The 22,736-nt window shown below is 38.1% G+C and overlaps 1 protein-coding gene across 3 annotated transcripts in view; it reads right to left on the bottom strand.

Annotated features, from left to right (window-relative positions):
- Nucleotides 1–1,894: 1,894 nt before the first annotated feature.
- The window catches only part of CFH (complement factor H), a 127,992-nt gene continuing 107,150 nt past the window's right edge, over nt 1,895–22,736 (bottom strand). For all 3 annotated transcript variants that reach the window (XM_070746351.1, XM_070746350.1, XM_070746353.1), the window contains 4 exons: nt 14,359–14,538; nt 5,484–5,666; nt 4,191–4,387; nt 1,895–2,628 (listed from right to left, as the gene is read on the bottom strand). In XM_070746351.1, coding sequence (XP_070602452.1) covers nt 2,623–2,628; nt 4,191–4,387; nt 5,484–5,666; nt 14,359–14,538 — 566 coding nt within the window. In that variant the 3' untranslated portion in view covers nt 1,895–2,622. The remainder of the gene's footprint in view (nt 2,629–4,190; nt 4,388–5,483; nt 5,667–14,358; nt 14,539–22,736) is intronic.

The raw sequence follows: 22,736 nt of genomic DNA, 5'->3' as shown, positions 1-22,736 counted from the left end.
GAAATCCTGACACTAAGGGAAGGTTTGGCTTGGAAGGGAGCCAAATAATATGTGCCTGTCATCCTGCAAATAGAAATTATCCAAGGGAGTCATGACTCCAAACTTGGGGGTCACTTTGGGTTCCTGAAAACATTGCACCTAGTGTGGAGACAATTCTGGTGGCCTAGGATGAGAGCAGAAGTCGAAGATTATGTGAAAAGTTGTGCCATCTGCGCCACTAGGAAACATAGACCTGCTAAACCCTCAGGGTTATTGCAGCAAGTCGCCAACTCTAGCAGGCCCTAGGAAGAGATAGCAATGGATTTTATTGTGGAACTCTCTGAGAGCAAGGGAAACACCGTTATTTGGACTGTTATCGATTTGTTCTCCAAACAAGCTCATTTTATCGCTCGTTCAGGACTGCCCACAGCCAGACATCTGGCGAAGTTATTCTTAAAACACATTTACAGATTGCATGGAGTTCCCCGTAGGATTATATCAGATCGAGGGGTCCAATTTACCGCCATGTTCTGGAGAGAATTCATCCATACCATTGGTTCCACCTAAGGAGTCAGTTCTGCGTTCCACCCTTCCACAAATGGAGCAGCAGAAAGAGCTAACACTGTAGTGGAACAGTACCTTAGATGTTACGTGAGTTACCAACAAACCAATTGGGCTGAACTACTGCCTTTTGCGGCAGTAGCATACAACAACTCTGTACACAGCAGTATGGGACTAACTCCTTTCCAGGTCACCAGTGGACAAGATTTCATTCCCATGCCGGGAGACTCACTATGAAGTAAAAAAAAAATTAGATTCCCGCATTTTCCGAGGCAAACTGCAGTATCTGATTCATTGGAAAGGGTACCTCCAGTCAGAAGCAACCTGGGTTAAGAGACGGGATGTCAAAGCTGATAGATTAATTAAGCGGTTTCATGAAACTTACCCAACCAAATTGAAATGTCTTAATTGATTTAACTGATACTAACCCCTATATGTTTATTCTAATTTTCCAGGAGATGGTTCTTTGTGAAGGGGGGCTGCCTGTCAGGCCAAAATCTTCATGTGGAGTTAGAGAGTTCAGCCTGACACAACACATGGGGGGATGGGAGGGGTAGTGAGTAGTCAGAGGGGGAAGTTACCAGACACAACCAAAGATTCCTTTCTCCAAGCCAAGGTCACCTTTTGTTCTGCCTCAATTGAAGAGACGAGGCAGTTGATAAGCCCCTGCACACAGACTGGCTCTCGTAATGAACTTGTGGGTGTGGGGGATGTAAGATGAACCTTTAACCTAGGTGGGATTCTGGGAACTAGTCAGAATCAGAATGACGATGGCATAGCCAACATGGTTCTGTTAATAAATTGAGCTCTGATTGAGAGAATTGGACTGGCACTTGGTTTATTTCTCAGATGCTATTTGGAATGCTGACACATATATATAGAGAGAATTTTTAATTAGCTATATGATATAAGATTAAAATTTAGATAAAAGAGATTTTATTATTCTTTACATTGCTGTAACCTTTTGTAGTAAGATGGTGAGGGAAAAATTTTAATTTAGATTTTTAAGAATTGCTAATATTGTATAAAATTAACAGAAAATTTTACATGGAGAGAGATTAGAGCCTCCATTGAGGGAGTAATCAGAAAAAAAAAGTTTGTATATGATTGATTTTAAGCATTGTTGTGTTTATAACTATATATTGTTTTACTTTATGGTAGAGAAAAAATAAAAAATCTTATATAAAAATAAATAAATAAGGGATTTGGTAGTCCAAAAATGTACTTTGTTTTGAATGGGTTCTCTTTGTATAGAACAATGAATGATACTATATTGATATCATGACAAATTGTAGTCCATTCAGTGTTAAATAACAGCCTTGGAAGGAATGCAGTTTGGGAAGGCCTGTGCCAATTTTTAAACTTTATCTTAATTTTTAATTACTTATAATTATATAATTTCATATTGTAAGAACAAACAATCAAAAGCAAAGCAAAACAAAAACAAGCATAGAAATTCATCTGGGTGAACCTCCAAAAGATTCCGACCATCATAATACATTTGGCGACTTCCAGAGCAACATAAGGAGCGCCAGTTTCTCCCTGATCTTGGATTAGACTGTAAATTGAAGTACTAAATGGATGTTTACAAAACATACTACAAATTGTTTGGCAGCAAAAATGATTAATGAATTTTTAATAAAATTGTAAAAGTACTTAACTTCTCTATATGTAAAAACATCAATTTCAATTATCTATTGTTATTGCTATAAGATGGGCTGCTGATTGAATTCTGATTAATCAAATGTTTACAATTATTACATATATAGACAGAAAAAAATCTTCATTTCTCACTCAAGATGCATTTTTAAAAATATATTTATATGGTTATATTATAATATTTAATCCTTAAATTGAACATCCTTAAAGAGGTTCTATAAACTTGTTTTTAAATGTTATCATTTTCCCAGTAATTTCAGTTGGTAAAATGTCTTTTACAGAGTGGACTTTCACATTTGGATCCACCGTTTATAATGGTATACAATCCAGCTTCATGTGGTCATATTTAAGAGAATGATATATGATTTCAGACATTCATCTTCTGGTTTAAAGGGTGCTGTATATGTCCTGTTGTTCATTAACTTAGATCTGTAAAATAAAATGTGAACAGTAAGTAAGAAATAAATTTGCATCTGTACATTTTATGTAATTATTTTTTAAAATCCATTCATTTGATCTATAGCAGAAAGCAGCCTGCAATCATTTTAATACATCAATCTACATGGGCAACATGATTCTGAAAGTCAGTATCAGCATTTTTAAAACAAATGGTTAGCGGCTCAGTGCAACAAATTTAATCAGTGACCACCATAAAGATTTCAGTAGAAAGTAAGTAATTCTTAGTTTGCATTTCCTCTGCCAGGATTTTGATCCTGACAAGCTCAAGGTTGACCCAGCCCTCCATCTTTCCAAGATTGGTAAAATGAAGTCCAGGATTGTTGGGGACAATGTGTTGATTGTGTATATTGTTCAGAGAGAGCTGTAAAACACTATGGAGTTGTCTACAAGTCTAAGTGGTTTTTGCTGTTGTTATTATCAATTTAGTAACTATTTCAATATCAATGCAATGAAATAAATAAGTAAAATGTATGAGTGTTCATTTGGAACCATTCATTTTGAAGCAACTAAATTTGTTGACTGAAGTAATGAAATGAGTGAAAATGGCCCACTGAGTTTTTACTCATTTCAGCTCCAGCACAGAGAAATCTTCTGATCTTTGTCTTGGAATCTGTCAGGATTCATCAACAGAACAGAAGAGATGAAGTGCTGGCAGATTTAGCATTCTGGCCTCATTCCTCAATATTTTTAAGCATTATCCCTGTCCCCATAGTGCTTCTCTCCCATTGCTCTAAACCAGGGTGTCAATCTTAATTTCACTGAGGGCTGCATCAGGCTTGGGTTTGACTTTTGACCACGAATCCCAGCAACCAGTTAGGTCCCACAGAGTTGGCCTTCTCCGGGTCCCGTCGATGAAACAATTTTGTCTGGCGGGACCCAGGGGAAGAGCCTTCTCTGTGGCAGCCCCGACCCTCTGGAATCAACTCCCCCCAGAGATTAGGATTGCCCCCACCCTCCTTGCCTTTTGCAAACTCCTCAAAACCCACCTCTGCCGTCAGGCATAGGGAAATTGACTCCCCTGGGCCGTTTCCCATTTTGCGCAAGGTTTGTCTGAGATGTATGATTGTTTTTTACACTCAGGGTTTTAAATTGCTTTCTATTGTTGGATTTGTACCATGTTTTATGTTGTGAGCCGCTCCGAGTCTCTGGAGAGAGGCGGTATAAAAATTGAATAAATCTAATCTAATCTAATCTACTTTAGAATCCATTACATCCACAAATTTAGCTGCCAGACCAGCAATGGGTTGCTCCCAATTCAGCCTGGTTCTTAGAACCGGTAGTGCCGGTGGCAGGAAGCTCTGTCCTCTGTCCACAATGCTTGTAACATGCGCAGAAGTGTTGTGCATGTGTACAAAAACATGTGAACCGGTAGTAATGGGTTTTAGAACCCAGTACTGTGTTAGACCTAGGTCTTTTAAATATTTCAAGTGTTTTTTAATGCATATATATATAGATATAGGTCAATAGATATAGATAAGGGAACAAAATGTTAATATTGGTGAATTAAAGTATTTTTCTGAAAATATACATACGGGAGTACAATTCGGATAGTCAAATTTCCCATCCACACAATAAACTATGAATGTTTTATTTGGATTTGGTTTATAGCCTCTTTTACATGTAAATTGCACTCTATCTCCATCCCCGGAATATATTTTTTCTTCTCCTCTATTATACTTCAGCGTTATATTGCGTTCGCTCATATCTTCTTCACTTGCTGTACAAGCGGCTGTAAAAGGGCACAGAACAGATGACATATAGACTTTATACTGAGGAATTCATTTAATAAAGCAATTAAAGTTTAGGTTAGATATTTTATATTGCAATTGGGTATAACAATTACAGTGTTCTCTTGATTTTCGCGGGTTCGAACTTTGCAGAAAGTCTATACCATGGTTTTTCAAAAATATTAATTAAAAAATACTTTGTGGGTTTTTCCCCTATACCACAGTTTTTCCCACCCAATGACGTCATATGTCATCACCAAAGTTTTGTTTGCCTTTAATAAATATTTTTTTTAATAAACGTTAATAAATAAACATGGTGAGTAATAATCTGAATGGTTGCTAAGGGAATGGAAAATTGCAATTTAGGGGTTTAAAGTGTTAAGGGAAGGCTTGTGATACTGTTCATAGCCAAAAATAGTGTATTTACTTCTGCATCTCTACTTAGTGGAAATTCGACTTTCGCGGGCAGTCTCAGAACGCATTCCGCGTGAAAAGTGAGGGAACACTGTACAGATCTATGTAAATGGACTGATGTCATATGTGTAAAAGGAAGAAGAAAAACATTTTAGTCCCCGTCTTCCAAATTTCCTCATACTGAAAATCTGAATTAGAAGACCAAGTTCAGGCAACCTCTCTTACAATGTCACCTTATATCTTATTTTTCAACATTGACTAAACAGGGTAAATGTGATTAAATCAACAGAGTCCGCCTCCATACTTAGTCTATTTAAAAAAAAACCAATAATTTTAGTTCCTTAGAGATTTAACTAATACTATTATTCAAAAAGAGCTCTAGTGGATTGTTGGGAAACATGGCTTTTTTAACTTTTTGTTCAAGAAATGATTGATTGATTGATTGATTGATTGATTGACTGACTGATTGACTGATGATGGGTATCTTGGGTGAATAAGCCGCAATATAAATTTAATAAATAAATAAATAAATGATGATTGCATGATGATGATGGTGGTGGTGGTGGAAAGGCCCTATATTCTCACCTGTGAAATACTAAGCAAAAGAAAATCTACATACTACATAGGTCACAATATTTCTCTATAAGGAATAAATCTATGAAGAATTATAGATATTACTTATACCTCTACATGTTGGTGTTTGTGACCAACGACCATTTCGACAAGTCACTCTTCGAGACCCTTGCATTGTATAGAAATTTTGGCACTGATATGTTACAGTTTCAGATTGTAAATAGGTTGCTTTGGGTGATTCCACAATGTCTCCATTGTCCACGGAAGGTGGGCGTCCACATCCCCCACCAATATCTATAATACATACAGAATCCATTCAGCAATGCTGCTCATGATTACAAATATTCAAAGTGTATTCACACAGAGAGACACATTTTAAGCATATTCATAAGAAACTACTCTGTTTCCCCAAAATAAGACATCCCCTGATAATAAGTACAATCAGGCTTTTGAGTACATGGCAATAAGGCCAAGAGCTTATTTTAGGGTTCAAAAAAGATAAGACAGGGTCTTAATTTTGGGAAAACATGGTATATTTCAAAATTATACTGTTTCTTATTTTTAAAAACAATATCCTGAAGCTTGATCAACTGATAGGCAAAAAATGATTATTACTGTTGTCCCTAGTGCTGTCTTTCAACTTTAGAAAATATAGTGCCATTACTTTTTTAATACCTAAAGTCAGATCTGTATTTAAATGAATAGCAATTGCTTTGGGATAATTGACATCTCCCCACAAGGTGTTATTATTTGAATTACCCATTTTCCATTAATAAATGTTCAAAATCTACACAAATATATTGTGTAGTTGTATTGAATGTTGTGCCATCCATGTCAGTATTGAAGTGATGGGAGGCTTCAACAGTATAAAAACAAGAATAGAAAAAAAACATTTAAAAATCAATAGAGGTTGACTAAAACTAGGAACCAGTACATAAGCAGCACAGTGGTGGAATCTTCTTTCTTTGTCCTCCAAACACTTCCTGTGTAAAATGCTCCATCATGGACCCAAGTCAAATGACTCAGGTTTTTAGGCAAATCTAGAATGCCTAGACAGTGAGGGTGTATCTTATCTCCAGCAGCAAGATTTTCCAGATTGTTGAGGCATGGCAGAGAAAGATCGTTTACTAGATCCTGCTAGCAAATTTTCTTGACCGAGGAGTTCTGCAGCATGTTTCTTTTGTCAGAGTGAGTGACAAAGCCATGAAGGGCTTTAAAGATGATAACCAACATGTCCAGTGAAGGGCTGCAAAAAAATTTACTACCACACTGTAGGCATGGCTTATTTTGTGGGTGTGGCTTGTCAGCCATGTTACCAGGTGGGAGTGGCTTGATGATCATATGACTGGGAGTGGCTTAAAGATCATGTGACTGGCTTAAAGGTGGCTAACTTGACATCACTCACGTCAAGGGTTTGGGTTAGAGTTAGGCTGCCTGGCCTCTCCTTACCTCAAAGATATACAATTTCCCTATCAATTTACTATTACTGAACATCAAAAATATATTATTTAATTTTATGTATATATGCCACATGTGTGCATACATATCACACACAGGCACACAAAAATATACATTATCTACATTATCTTCACCAGCCAGGAGAGATAGGGATATAATAGGCAAGCACTTGCACTGATAGCCTTGAGGACCTTGTCTGCTTCTTTAGATCTAACAAAATGAAACTGTTCCCAGATACCTGGGTAAGCCCACTTCCTGGGCATCTCTAATGGACCTGCTTTATGTTTGGCCTTCTACTGACAATAGATAGAAGCAACTTTTCCTATCAAGTGTTTCACAATTTCCTCCACATGGCTCTGAAGACCCATGTCATCATTCCCATTATATAAGTTGTAATGCAAATAATAGAGATAGTTGAAGGATGGAATGGAAAGGTATGTAACTCAATGCTACTGATATTAGAGTCAAAGGAAAAGTCACAGAAATGCAGTAAATGATGAGGAAAAGTAGCAGTGGGCAAATTTGATGCTATATCAGGAGAAATTTTAAAATGTGCTTTCAGTCATAAGTGGTTAGAGTGTTTGATTAGGCCTTGCTACCATGGAGGAAAATAATTGAATTATGAAATAATGGAAAATGTGTGCAGCTTATTACATATGGATATTTAAACTTAAATTGGAAGAAGGTGCTATTGCTTGCATGGAAAAGGAAAGATAGGTGTAGGATGGAATTGAAAGGGTGAATTAAAAGCTACAGGGAGGTTAGTTTATTAATTGTTCCTGGGAATGTGTTGTGCTTAGCTCTGGCCCAGCTCCTGCTCCAAGGACTGTGGAGGTGGATGCGGGGGAAACATCCAAATGTCACAGGCCTGTTTTGCTGCCGACAGTGTCGGCCGGTGAATTATCCTCTGAAGAAGGAAGTGTCGGTGGGATGGATGAGGGGGGCTTGGCAGACAGCCCAGGAAGAAGCCAATCCTCCTTATCTTTGTTAGATTCGGATGAGGAAATATGAACTATGCATAGGAGAGAACAGCTTCAAAAGTATTACAGAAGATAATTGAGTCCACCTGTGTTTGGGTGGGGTTCAAATAATTAGGGCTGCTGTTAAATTGGCAGCGTGCCGCCTCACAGTGTGGAAGATTATCTGATTGTACTTGTTTGGACCGTGACTTGCTGTTTCAGGACTGTGCTCAGAACTCTGTTTGGATTTCAGGACTTTGGGATATAAATCATTGCGAGTTTTTACAAAATCTGAAAAACAGTAGCTGTGACGAATTTCACAGTTACTGGTTTATTGGCTGGATGTCTTTCTTGCCTTTGTTATCTTACTATATTCAAGTGTGCTTTGTTTGTACCAGAAATCCCTTTGAAGTTAAAAAGGAAGTTTTGCTGCTCTTTTGTTTGGATAAAGAAACTTTAATTGCATTCTCTCTTGTGTGTGTCTGCTTTGGCTACATTTCCCTTTAATTGAAGGCTTGTGTCATAAGCCGGCTGAACAGAATGTATGTGGGAGAGAAGTTCAAAAACTTAGAAAATGTGACAGTGACCAAATATAAAATTAATATTATTGTCCTATAGCTGGACAAATCCCCTTCATGGATTACTGCCTTGCCATGGCAAAGGGTCTTGTATAGCTCAATGAAGCATAAACTATGCTGTGCAGGGCCACCCAAGATGGACAGGTCATAGCAGAGCTCTGACAAAACATGATCTACTGGAGACGGAAATAGAAATCCACTCCAGTATCTTTGCCATGTAAACCCCATGGACAGTACCAAAAGGCAAAAAGATAGGATGCTGGAACAGGTCGGAAGGTAATCAATATGCTATTGGGGAAGAGCAGGGGGCCAGTACTAATAGCATCAGAAAGAGTGAAGCAACTGGGCGAAAGCCGAAAGGACACACAGCTGTGGATGTATCTGATGGTGAAAGGAAAGTCTGATGCTGTAAAGACCTATACTTCATAGGAACCTGTAATGTAAGATCCATGAATCAAGGCAAGCTGTATGTAGTCAAACAAAAGATGAAAAGACTGAACACCAACATCTTAGGAATCAGTGAACTAAAATGGACAGGAATGAGGTAATTTAATTGAGATGACTATTAGGTATATTACTGCGGGCAATAATTCCTCAGAAAGAAATGGAATAGACTTCATAATAAAAAAGTAGGAAAAGCGATACAGTGGTACCTCGAGATACGAGTTTAATTCGTTCCGGACCTGGGCTCTTAAGTCGAGCAGCTCTTATCTCGAACGACTTTTCCCCATAGGAATTAATGTAAATAATTTTAATTGGTTCCAGCCCTCAAAAAACTCACAAAGTTAGTCTAAATTATGCAGAAAGACATGTTTTTAATGAAGAAATGTACATGTACATATAAATGAATAATGAAGTTTCTTTCACTTAACTTGTAAACTTTCTTAAACTTTTAAATTTACATATGTTCAACTTCTCTGCCACCCAATCCTGTAGGACAGAGGTCCCCAACCCTTTTTGCACCAGGGACCGGCTTTAAGCGATCAAGAGAGGAATGGGTGAATGAATGGACGGAGGGTGGGAAGGAAGGAAGGAAAGAGGGAAGGGACAGGAACAGAGGAAGGAAGCAAGGAAACTTATGAAAGGGGAGAGTAAGAGAGGAATGAGTGAAGGGAGGGAGGGAGGGAAGAAGGTGGGAAGGAGAAAGAAAAGAAGAAATAGAGGAAGGGAAGGTAAAAGAGAGAAAGAAAAAGAGCAAGAAAGAAAGCTGCAAGCCCCCCCCCGAGCCCCCCAGGGCGGCTGCAACCTTTTAAAACATGCGCGCCGCTTCGCAGCTGTCTCCTGAAGCCGAACGCGGAAGTTAGCGTTTGGCTTCAGGAGACAGCTCCTTGGCGCTTGTATCTCGAATTTGGGCTTGTAAGTAGAACAAAAATATCTCTCCCCTCCCAGCTCTTATCTCGAGTTGCTCTTAAGTAGAGCAGCTCTTATGTCGGGGTTCCACTGTACTGGGATACAATCCTAAAAATGACAGAATGATCTCATTTCAAATCCAAGGCAAACAATTCAATATCACAGTAGTCCAAGTCTATACACCAACCACTGGGGTTGAAGAAGATGATGTTGACCCATTCTGTGAAGCCCTACAGCACATTATAGAATTGAACCAAAAAATGATGTCCTTATTATCATGGGGGATTGGAATGCTAAAATAGGAAGCCAGAGATAACCAGAATAACAGGCAATTTTGGCCTTGGAGTACAAATTGAAAAAGGGCAATAGAATATGATGGTCATAGCAAACACTATTTTCCAACAACCCGAGAAATACTCTACACATGGACATCACCAGATGGTCAACACAGAAATCAGATTGACTATGTTCTCTGTAGAGAACATAGCCAAAGAGTAAGAAGTCAGTTAAAAACAAGATGAGGAGCTGACTGTGGCTCAGATCATGAGCTTCTCATTGCAAAATTTAGGCTTAAATTAAAGAAAGTAGGGGAAAGCACTAGGCCACTCAGGTATGAACTAAATCATATCATCAATGAATATACAGTGGAAGTGACAAATAGATTTAAGGAATTATATCTGATAGACAGAGTGCCTGAAGAACTATGAATGGAGGTTCACAACATTGTACAAGAAGTAGCAACTAAAACCATACCAAAGAAAAAGAAATACAAGAAAACAAAATGGCTGTCTCAGGAAGCTTTGCAAACAGCTGAAGAAAGAAGAGAAGTGAAAGGCAAAGGAGAAAAAGAAAGATACACCCAGTTGAATGCAGAATTCCAGACAATAGCTAGAAGAGATAAGAATGCCTTCTTAAATGAATAGTGCAAAGAAATAGAAAAAAACAATAGAATAGGAGGACCAGAGATCTCTTCAAGAAAACATGAGAAGAACATTTCATGGAAAGATGGGCATGATAAAGGACCAACATGGCAGAGATCTAACAGAGGCAGAAGAGATTAAGAAGAGGTGGGGAAAATGACACAGAAGAATTATACAAGAATGAGGTTAACGTCCCTGATAACCACAATGGTTATTTTATAAGCCTAGGGGGAAGGGAATATCTCAATTCCCCCGTGCCTGACAACAGACGTGGGTTTTAAGGAGCTTATGAAAGGCAAGAAGGATGGGGCATCTCTGATATCTGGGGGGAGTTGGTTCCAGAGGGTCGGGGCCGCCACAGAGAATGCTCTTCCCCTGGGTCCCACCAGATGACATTGTTTAGTCGACGGGACCCAGAGAAGGCCAACTCTGTGGGACCTAACCAGCCGCTGGGATTTGTGCGGCAGAAGGCGGTCTTGCAGATATCCTGGTCCGGTGCCATGAAGGGCTTTATAGGTCATAACCAACACTTTGATTGTGACCGGAAACTGATCGGCAACCAATGCAGACTGCGGAGTGTTGGAATAACATGGGCCTACCTAGGGAAGCCCATGATTGCTCTCACAGCACGATCTGAAGTTTCCGAAAACTCTTCAAAGGTAGCCCCATATAGAGAGCATTAAAGTAGTCGAACCTCAAGGTGATGAGGGCATGAGTGACTGGGAGCAGTGACTCCTGATCCAAATAGGGCCACAACTGGTGCACCAGGCGAACCTGGGCAAACGCCTCCCTCGCCACAGCTGAAAGATGTTTCTCTAATGTGAGCTGTGGATCAAGGAGGACACCCAAGTTGCGGACCCTCTCTGAGGGGGTCAGTAATTCCCCCCCCCCAGTGTGATGGACAGACAGATAGAATTGTCCTCGGGAGGCAAAACCCACAGCCACTTTGATTAATGTAGTAACTTTTATTTTTATTAATATTGTTTTATATCAAAATGAATGACACTCAGATACCATAGTATCCATGCTATGATATTGATGAAATTGATGTATATTTAAAGATAAAAAAACTTTTACAATTAGACATATGAATGGGCAATGAGGAGCAATGTAGGAAACCTTCAAATGATTAAATAGGATACAAATTATTAATAAATGGAAAAAATAAGCTAATGGGTCAATCTACATACAGTGGTAACTCTACCTAAGAACGCCTCTACTTAAGAACTTTTCTAGATAAGAACTGAACCCAAGCCCAGAAAAACTTCCAGGAAATTTTAAAGCGGCATGAAGGCCCAGCCAGTTTCCTGCCATTCCCCCTTTAATCCTAGCTATCTCGGGCTTTTCTGGGCTGCCAGAGGAGCCTTTTGGTGGTGCTTAAGCAGGCATTAGCAGTCCAGAGTGAACGAAGCATTTTTCCTTTCTCTGGGCGCTTGGAGAGGGAATAAACCTCTGCCAGCGCCCAGCGAAAAGAAATGCTTCCTTTGCTCTGGGCAACCCAGGGAGAATGGAGCGTTTTCCTTTCTCTGGGCACTTGGAGAGGGAATAAACCATTTCGCTGTGGTGACTCCCTCGCACCACCTCCCATACTTGGCCAATAAAATTCTATTCTATTCTATTCTATTCTATTCTATACACCCGGCGTGAGGTTGCCTCTCAGAGCATCTGGGTGCGGAAAGGCAAAAGGGGGCGCTTCGCCCCGGCTGGATCAACTTGGCTTCAGCCAAACCGAGGAATCACCACAGTGAAGGAAAGGCACTGGCTACCAAATGAGCAAGTGAGAAAAGACAGGAGCCCTTCAGCATGGAAAGGAAGAGGTAGCAGCAGCAGCAACCGGCTTTCAGTAAAAGGAGTGGGAGGTTTCCCCCTCTCGCCCATCTGGGTTTCTCTCTCTGGCACAGTGTATGGGAGACAGCCTCGTGTTGGGTGTATGAAAGGTGTGTGCTCCTCCTAGCCACCTCAGAGTCCCTCTTTTTTTTTAAGCTTTAAAGTTTTGGATTTTTTTGATTCCCCTCATCTGACCTTCTTCCTTCGGCAGCAACTGTCCTCCTCTTCTTCTTCTTCTTCTTCCTCCTCCTCCCACCCAAATTTCAAGCTTTTATTTCCTTCCTAATGGGTTTGCACGCATTATTTGCTTTTACATTGATTCCTATGGGAAAAATTGCTTATACTTACAAACTTTTCTACTTATGAACCTGGTCACAGAACTAATTAAGTTGTTAAGTAGAGGTATCACTGTACCTTGATAGAATGGAAAAAAAATGGCAAAGCAATAGGCACAATTTACATAGATTTCTGTAAAACCTTTGATTCAGTGGTGCAAAATAAACTACTTCTAAAACTGCAATCTCATGGCAAATCTGGCCCCCTGCACAAATGGATAACTGTGTTTCTATCAAACAGGCAACCAGTAGTCAAAATATCAAATGGTATATCAAATCCTGTGCCTGTTAACCGTGGCGCAGTGTTTTAGGGCCAACACTTTTTATACCCCTCTTCGGAGAGGGGCGGCATACAAATCCAAATAATAAATAAATAAAATAAATGACAATCATATTAAAATCATATTTGCAACCATATTAAAAGCAACTGCATTCTCTTAGCTGATTATGTAAAACTATTCAACACTACTAACATTGCTGCTATCCTTCAAACAGACCTTGACTATGTGTCAGAATGGTCAAACTGTTAGCAACTACAAATCTCAACCAACAAATGCTCTGTCTTCCACATTGGCAAAAAAAAAAAGATACAAAATACAGGCTGGATGGAAATGATCTAGTAAGTGACCCTTACTCTGTTAAAGACTTTGGAGTACTTATCTCGAATGATCTAAGTACCAGACCCTGCTGTAACAACATTGCGAAAAAAGCATTAAGAGTTGTTAACCTAATCTTGCATAACTTCTTCTCTGGTAATATTGTACTTTTAACTAGAGCATACAAAACATTTGCTAGACCAATTCTTGACTACAGCATATCTGTCTGGAACCTACATTACATATCGGACATTAATACAATTGAGAATGTCCAGAGATATTTCATGAGAAGAGTCCCCCACTCCTCTGTTTGCAATAGAATATCTTATGCCACAATACTTGAAATTTTGGGCTTAGACAATTTAGAACTACATCCCCTTATGTTTGACCTAAGTTTAGAACATAAAATTATCTGCTACAATGTCCTACCCATCAGTAACTACTTCAGCTTCATCTGCAACAATACAGGAGCACACAATAGATACAAACTTAAGGTAAACTGCTCCAAACTCAATTGCAGATAGTTGGACTTCAGCAACAGAGGGATCAATGCCTGGAATAAACTGCTTGACTCTGTGCTTTCTTCCCCAAATCCCTAAATTCTTAACCTTAGACTATCTACTATTGACCTCATCCCATTCTTAAGAGGTCTGGAAGAACCGTGCATAAGCACACCTACCATCTATTTCCTATGTACTCATAACCATCTCATCTATACATTTACACTTTTACTGTAATCTTATATATGCTTAACAAAAATAAATAAATACAATCTACTTTCACAATTCAACCGGCACATTAAATTTTACAATTATAGCATTTTATACAATATTGGTATATAATATAATATTGAAAAAGTTTGAAAGGACTTTTTCAAAATAACATGAAAGAGCCAGTGAAATAAAAACAAATTCATTTCCAATTTTAACTTCAGTTCTACGTAGTGAAGATCTGTACAAATACCTGTACAACGTGGTAGTTGTTGTTCCCAACGTTTCTTCAAACATGTAATGAAAGAAGATCCAAGAAAAGTATAACGTGTGTTGCATTGATAATACACCTTTTCCTGGGGCAAATACTTCTCCTTTATGTCACCAACAATCCGACCATTTTGAATTACAGGGGGAGAAGAACATCTTACATCTAAAATAGTAACAAAAATGGTTCAGTTAAATGCACTTTGTTTTCCCAAAACAAACTTCTGTAAACATGCTCACTTTAACTTTTTAAACCAAAATTGACAGTACATATCATATGGCATAGAAAATACAAAGGTGGCCCTGCAGGGTCTCTTCCCTTTGAGGTGAGCGGAATGTGAGACTACAGAGAGTGGAACGTCCTCTTCCTCCTTGAAGAAATGAAACTGGGTGCCTTCAATCATTACTATCATGATATCTGATCAGTCTTAGATTAGTGGTAGTGAGTTGTTTGTGTAAATAATTTTCTCTGAAACTCCTTTTGTAGGATTATTATTAACTTGGAGAGTGGGAGAATCTGTATACAGTCTCTTTTCTAATTTTGTTTGTAAAAGCTAAATAAGAATACAACATTAATACTTAGATGGTATTTGTGCATTAGAGCAATTCTAAAATGTTGTATTGAAAACTGGATTATTTTGCAAGAAATTTAAATCCTTCTATGAACTACATGCAGAAAAGAAGCTATCAAGTGAATGACTTCTGCATGATGAACTATTCTGGCCTTTTCCCTTCTAATCAGTCTGTTACGAAGCAGCAAAGCAACAGATGCAACTGTGATCCTCTACTCTAGGCTTTGAGGGAAATGGTTTCAATATCCTTTGCTGATGTCTGGAAACCATCAGATCTGGATGAGAGAGAACAGATTAATATAAAGACCACTTAGTCTGTTCTGTTGATTTACTATTTTTACAGTTGATTGTAATGAGGCTGTTATACTTCGTTTTTATACTCTCTATATAAGCAGCTAACTGTCTCTAGATTGTGATGGGATAGAAGTGGATTATAAAATGCACCTTTTACCCCCGCAAAAGAGGGTGAAAACATGGTTGCTGTAGTCCCCCAGTACTCACACCTTTTGGTTTCTGCCACCCAGCAATTTACCTCCTTGCAGCAAGCAGCCCATAGCCTGATTAGCATAAGCCACTGATTATATGCCTTTCAACCCTCAGCTGATTGATTGAAGCTGCAGGCAAACCCATATGTTAAAATGTAAGTGATGGAGGCAAATCACTGTCAGGGAGAGGGAAGGCAGGATTTTATTTCTTGTGCTAATCACATTGTGTTGAAACTGGCTATTTGTTGTATGCTGCAAGAAGATAAGTCAATAACTATAAATGTCTATACAATGTTCAAATTATTAGACTTATTTTTTAAAGACTGCTTTATTATTTTTCTAGACAACTTAACAAAATGAAAAATCTTTTTAAAACAAATGCTTGATCTGAAGAGGCTTAGTGTTGTTGAATCTTCTTTTAAATTGTAGATAATAACTGTACTTCCAGATAGCCACATCAATTTTAACAGTATCTGTAAAAGTATCACCCTGAAATCTAGCAGTGGTCCTGCTTAATATAAAGATAAGGCAACTGAGTTAAACCCTGACTTAGTCATGATTGGAGTAGATCTATTTAAATAATTGGGAAGAGTTGGTGTGACTACGTTTAAGAAAACCTGTTGGTATTAATATAATGCCATAATATACATTTCTCCAATTCTTTGCTATTTCTATTATTAGACCCAGATGCGCAGAAATACACAGCAAACAGTGTATATCATCTGTGCTGTTTGCTGGGAGGGAAATTGCTGGGAGACAGAGGCAGATTTGTTTTTCCTTGTTTCCCTTTCCCAAAACTAAGATGCATTTTATGCTCCGGTGCATCTTATATTCCAAAAAATATGGTAAATGAGCAAACAAGCTTGATCATTCAAGGTAGGCAAGGCAATCATAAGTGCTATTTCCGGACATAAAACCTGCACTAATTTAAAATGTGTCCCTCCTGCTGGGTTTTCATGACCTCAAATAAATTGTATATCTAGGCTGACACCCCACCCTCCGATTAGGAAATGCTAAAGCAGAGAAAACACTACCAAAAGTAATGAACTGCATTTCTTTTTAAACAGAAAAGAAGACATTTCAAATTGGAGGAAGTTCAACGGAAACGGCCCAGGGGAATCAATTTCCCCATGCCTGATGGTAAAGGTGGGTTTTAAGGAGTTTGCGAAAGGCAAGGAGGGTGGATGGATTCCCGGGGGAATTTTATAAAGGAAATAAAGATCTATTTGAACCCATATTACTGGAGACATACAATGAAATATTAGAACAAGCCAAAATTCCAGAATCCTGGAGAGAATCATACATAACGATGATACCAAAGGAGGGGTTAGACAAACAGAAAATAAAAAACTACAGACCAATTTCTCTGCTTAACGCGGATTATAAGATCTTTATGGTAATCTTAGCAGACAGAATAAAAGAAATATTAAATAAAATCATCAACACAGACCAAAATGGTTTTCTACCCTCCAGACAAATTTTCAACTGCACCAGGACAGTTTTAGACATCTTAGAATATGGTGAAGCCCATCCAGGAAAGCAAATAGCTCTTGTCTTCCTGGATGCCCAGAAGGCATTTGATAATGTTAATTGGCAATACTTAAATGAGTTAATTAGAGAATTAAAATTAGGTAACAGATTTGAAAACATTATCAAAAATATATATACCACCCAAAAGGCTAGAGCAATAATAAATGGAGACACTACAAAACCAATTTTGATAGAAAAAGGAGTCCGCCAAGGCTGCCCAATGTCACCCTTATTATTTATACTGACACAGGAACTACTACTAAATAAAATAAGAAATAATAAAAATATACAAGGAATTAAAATTAAAAAAGAAGAATATAAATTACAGGCATACGAGGACGACATGGTGTTCTTTTTAGAAGAACCAACCAGCTCTGGACCAGAGTTAATCAAAGAAATTGAAAATTTTGGGGAATTTGCAGGTCTAAAAATAAATAAACAGAAAACAATGTTAATGACAAAAAACATGAGTATACGACAAATTAGGAAATTAGAAGAAACTACTAAACTCCAAACTACAAAAAAAAATGAAGTACTTAGGATTAATATTAACAAACAAAACAATTACACTTTAAAAAGACAACTATGACAAATTATTGCAAGATACCAAATTTTTTTTAGAGAAATGGAAAGACCTACAAATATCAATGTTAGGCAGAATATCTGTAATAAAAATGGATATTCTTCCCAAATTTTTGTATCTTTTTCAGACAGCTCCGATTAACTTGGAACCAAACTTTTTTAAAGAAATCAATAAAATCATCTCCAAATTCATCTGGCAAAACAAAAGGCCAAGAATAAAATATGTTTATCTCCAAGATAATAGAATTAGAGGAGGCCTGGGGCTCCCGGATCTAAAAATATACTATAAAGCGGCAAGCCTAATTTGGATAAAAGAGTGGATTAACTTAAAAAATAAGAGAATACTTGTATTAGAAGGCCATGACTTACAAACAGGCTGGCATGCGCATTTATGGAAAGATAAATTGCAAAAACAGACTATATTCGACAGGCACTTGATCCATAAATCACTACTAAAAACCTGGTACGAAATTAAAAATAAACACTACGACAAAATTCCAAGATTGCTTTCCACTATGGAAGCCATCATCTACCCAAATTTGATCGATATAGCCAAAACCATCAAGTACATAGACATATTACAGCCAAACGGGGAATTCAAATCTAGACAAGAACTGGAAAGATTAAATTACAAAATGGATTGGTGGACATACGCCCAAATAGAATCCAGATTTAAAAAAGACAATCAAACACCCGGTATTCAAAAATCTATGAACCCATTAGATAAGATTCTGATAGGGAATGAAAATAAACAAATAAGCAGAATATATCAAATACTTTTGGAACAGGAAAGAATAAAAGAGACGACTAAAACACCAATGATAGCGTGGGAAAAAAATCTGCAACACAAAATACATATTGCAGACTGGGAAAGAACATGGACCACAATATCCAAAATAACCCTTTCGACAGCATATAAGGAAAATTATTATAAACTTTTTTACAGATGGTATCTCCCACCAGCTAGGTTAGCAAAGATCCACCCAACATTATCAGACACATGTTGGAAGTGTAAAAAGGAAAGAGGTACGTTTTTCCATATGTGGTGGTCTTGCCCCATGATACAAAAAATTTGGACAATAATCCAAACTTGGCTCTCAGAGATTACGAAAGAGGAAATAGAACTCACACCGGAAGCTATGCTTTTAGGAGTTTGGAGAAAACATTATTCAAAACAAACAATGCTCCTCACAACACATATAAACACTGCCACGAGAATTGCGATAGCACAACTCTGGAAAAGTGATCAGATACCAACGGAAGATTTAATTATAGATAAGATATATGCCTGTGTGGAGATGGACGAACTCATGAACTCAATTAAGGGAAATAAAATCATAGAATCAAAAAGAACATGGCAAAAATGGCATGAATGGGTTCAAAAGTGAATATAAAATCAACACAATATGAAACAACAGTACAGTTGAAACGACCTACAGTTACCATGTAAAATTAATGAACGTAATAGATTTTAGAATTTAAAAGTATGAAATACAATGTATATAATGAAATGAAACTGGTCAAAATTTATTGTCAGAATGTTAACAGAGAACATGTATAATCTGTAATTCAAAATAATGTGTGATAGGAATGATATAAGAAAAATTAATAAAGAGATTTTCAAAAAAATAATAATAATAAAGCAGAGAAAATACTACCAAAAGTAATGAACTGCATTTCTTTTTAAACAGAAAAGAAGACATTTCAAATTGGAGGAAGTTCAATGGAAACGGCCCAGGGGAATCAATTTGACAGTAAAGGTGGGTTTTAAGGAGTTTGTGAAAGGCAAGTAGGGTGGGGGCAATCCTAATCTCTGGGGAGAGTTGATTCCAGAGGGTCGGGGCTGCCACAGAGAAGGCTCTTCCCCTGCGTCCCGCCAGACAACATTGTTTCATCGACGGGACCCGGAGAAAGCCAACTCTGTGGGACCTAACAGGTCGCTGGGATTTGTGCGGCATTATCTATTTGTCAAACAGAAAAAAATAAGAGCAACAGCTCATCTTGGGTGAATGGTTCGGATTTGATTGATTCATTGATTGATTGATTGGAGGCTGTGAGTAAAGGTAATAATGTTGATGTGGTGGTGCATCTTGGCACAAATGATTTGTCCCAGAGAAATGTTAATGTAGTAAAAAGAGATTTCCAATGTCTAAGCGTGGAGCTGGGCAAAATAACTGATTCAGTGACTTTCTCAGAGGTGTTACCGGTTTGTGGCCAGGTGGATAAAATAACTTGTATCGGAGAGTTTAATGTGTGGTTAAGGCAGTGGTGTAAAGCTGAAGGTTTTGGCTATGTAAGTCATGATGTCAGTAGGTGGTCTAATAGGGAGTTGTTTAAGAGGGATGGTTTGCATCCATTATACAGAGGTACCCAGGTGCTCGGTGAGGAGTTCAGAACTTTTTTGGACAGGCATTTAAACTAGGTAAAGGGGACAGAGATGTAACTGATGTGGGTGATTTCTGTCCCCGACCAATGAGGATAAATCAGTTTCTGGAAGCTTATGAAAAGGGAGCTGCAAATAAAATAGATGTAGTTGTTGATGATAAGGGGCAAACTAATAATGAAAACAATGTTCTTCGGGTAATGTGCACGAATGCTCAAAGCTTGAGCAACAAGCTTTGTGAGTTAATGGCCATAATATCTAGAGATAATTTGGATCTGGTTGCCATAACTAAAACATGGTTTAAGGATTCTAATGAATGGGAAATATCCATAGCAGGATATAAACTGTGTAGGAAGGATAGAATAGAGAGAAGGGGTGGGTGGAGTAGCCATTTATGTTAAGGAAAGTCTAAAAACAACACTAATTCAAAATATATGTAAAGCTCTGGAGACTCTCTGGGTTTGCATGCAAAATAAAGAAGGTTCTATCATTAGAATTGGGGTGATCTATAGGCCTCCAGGGCAATCTGAGGAATATGACAACAAGATGGTGGATGAAATTACCCAAATGGCAGTAAAGGGAGATATTATGATTTCAACATGCCTGATGTTGACTGGAATATCCCCAGTGCCTTTACATGCAAAAGTAAGAATATAGTAGAGGCCTTTACAGGAGCAGCTCTGGCACAGCAGGTTAAGACACTGACTAGAGGGGAGAATATTCTAGATTTAGACTTTACGAATGGGAATTGGGTTTCAGAGGTTAAGGTGGGAGAAAAATTAGGTTGCAGTGACCATCTATGTTTGTGGTTTGATGTAAAAATTGATTGTGAGCAATCCTATACTGCAACCAAAGTATTGGATTTCAGAAAAACAAATGTTAACGCAATGGGAGAATATTTAAATAATGAATTAAAGGGGAGGGATAAAATGGCAGGAGCGAGCACCCAGTGGACTGTATTAAAAAAAGGCCATCTTAAAAGTCACTGGACTGTATGTAAGGCAAATAACTAAAGGTAAAAGGAAGAAGAAACCGCTATGGTTTAGCAATGATGTAAGGGCTATAGTCAATGAAAGAAAAGGCTGCCTATAGGAGGTATAAAGAGTCTGGAAGCATAGCTGATAGAGAGGTGTATAAAATGAGACAGAAGGAGGCAAAACAGATAATATATGCTGCTAAAGCCTTAAAAGAGGAAGAAATTGCCAAATCTGTAAAGAAGGGGGATAAAACCTTCTTCAGATATATTAGTGATAGGAAGAAGAAAAACTGCAGCATCACGAAGCTTAGTACCGGGAATACTACATGCATTGATGGGAATAAGGAGGTCGCTGACCATTTCAATAGCTATTTCTGTTCAGTTTTCTCAAAAGACACCTTACACTATAATATTATAGATGGATATAGCATTGCTTCCAGCTGTACGGGTTCAGCTCCAGTGATCATAGAAGCTGATGTCTTAGAAGAACTTGAACGATTAAAGATAAATAAGGCAATGGGTCCAGATGGCATCCACCCCAGAGTTCTTAAAGAACTCAGATTTGTCATTGATACCCTCCTGACTGATTTGTTTAACCAATCTCTGTTAACAGGAGATGTTCCTGAGGATTGGAGAATGGCCAATGTTGTGCCTATCCACAAGAAGGGCAGTAGAGAAGAAGCTGGTAAATACAGGCCAGTTAGCTTGACATCAGTTATAGTTAAAATGATGGAGACTCTACTCAAAAAGAGGATAAATCAGCACCAAAACCCCCACAACTTATTGGACCCAAATCAGCATGGCTTTACTGAAGGCAAATCATGTCAGACTAATCTCATTGATTTCTTTGACTATGTCACAAAGGTGTTGGATGAAGGTAGTGTGGTGGATATTGCCTATCTGGACTTCAGCAAAGCCTTTGATACGGTTCCATATAAAGAGCTGATAGATAAATTAGTAAATATTGGACTTAATCCCTGGATAGTTCAGTGGATTTGCAGCTAGCTGAAGCGTAGACATCAGAGAGTTATTATTAATGGTTTTTTTAGTTGTTTTAATATTTGATTGTTACATGCTGTTTTTTATCACTGTTTGTTAGCCAGAAAGGGGCGGCATACAAATACAATGAATGAATGAATGAATGAATGAATGAATGAATGAATGAATGAATGAATGAATGAATAAATAAATAAATAAATTCTGAGCAGACACAGGTTACAAGCGGTGTCCCACAAGGGTCTGTTCTGGGTCCTATTCTTTTTAATATGTTTGTGAGTGACATAGGGGAAGGTTTGGTAGGGAAGGTTTGCCTATTTGCCGATGACGCTAAAGTGTGCAATAGGGTTAATATTCCTGGAGGCGTCTGTAATATGGTAAATAATTTAGCTTTACTAGGTAAATGGTCAAAGCAATGGAAACTGCAGTCTAAAATAATGCACTTGGGGAAAAGGAATCCTCAATCTGAGTATTGTATTGGCAGTTCTATGTTAGCAAAAACTTCACAAGAGAAGGATTTAGGGGTAGTGATTTCTGACAGTCTCAAATTGGGTGAGCAGTGTGGTCGAGTAGTAGGAAAAGCAAGTAGGATGCTTGGCTGCATAGCTAGAGATATAACAAGCAGGAAGAGAAGATTGTGATCCCACTATATAGAGCGCTGGTGAGACTACATTTGGAATACTGTGTTCAGTTCTGGAGACCTCACTTACAAAAAGATATTGACAAAATTGAACGGGTCCAAAGACGGGCTACAACAATGGTGGAAGATCTTAAGCATAAAACGTAGCAGGAAAGACTTAATGAACTCAATCTGTATAGTCTGGAGGACAGAAGGAAAAG

This window comes from Erythrolamprus reginae, chromosome 3 (genome assembly GCF_031021105.1).
Source record: "Erythrolamprus reginae isolate rEryReg1 chromosome 3, rEryReg1.hap1, whole genome shotgun sequence".
NCBI lineage: Eukaryota > Metazoa > Chordata > Lepidosauria > Squamata > Dipsadidae > Erythrolamprus > Erythrolamprus reginae.
The sequence above is the reverse complement of the archived record's forward strand: the minus strand, read 5'-3'. Positions and strand labels throughout refer to the sequence as shown.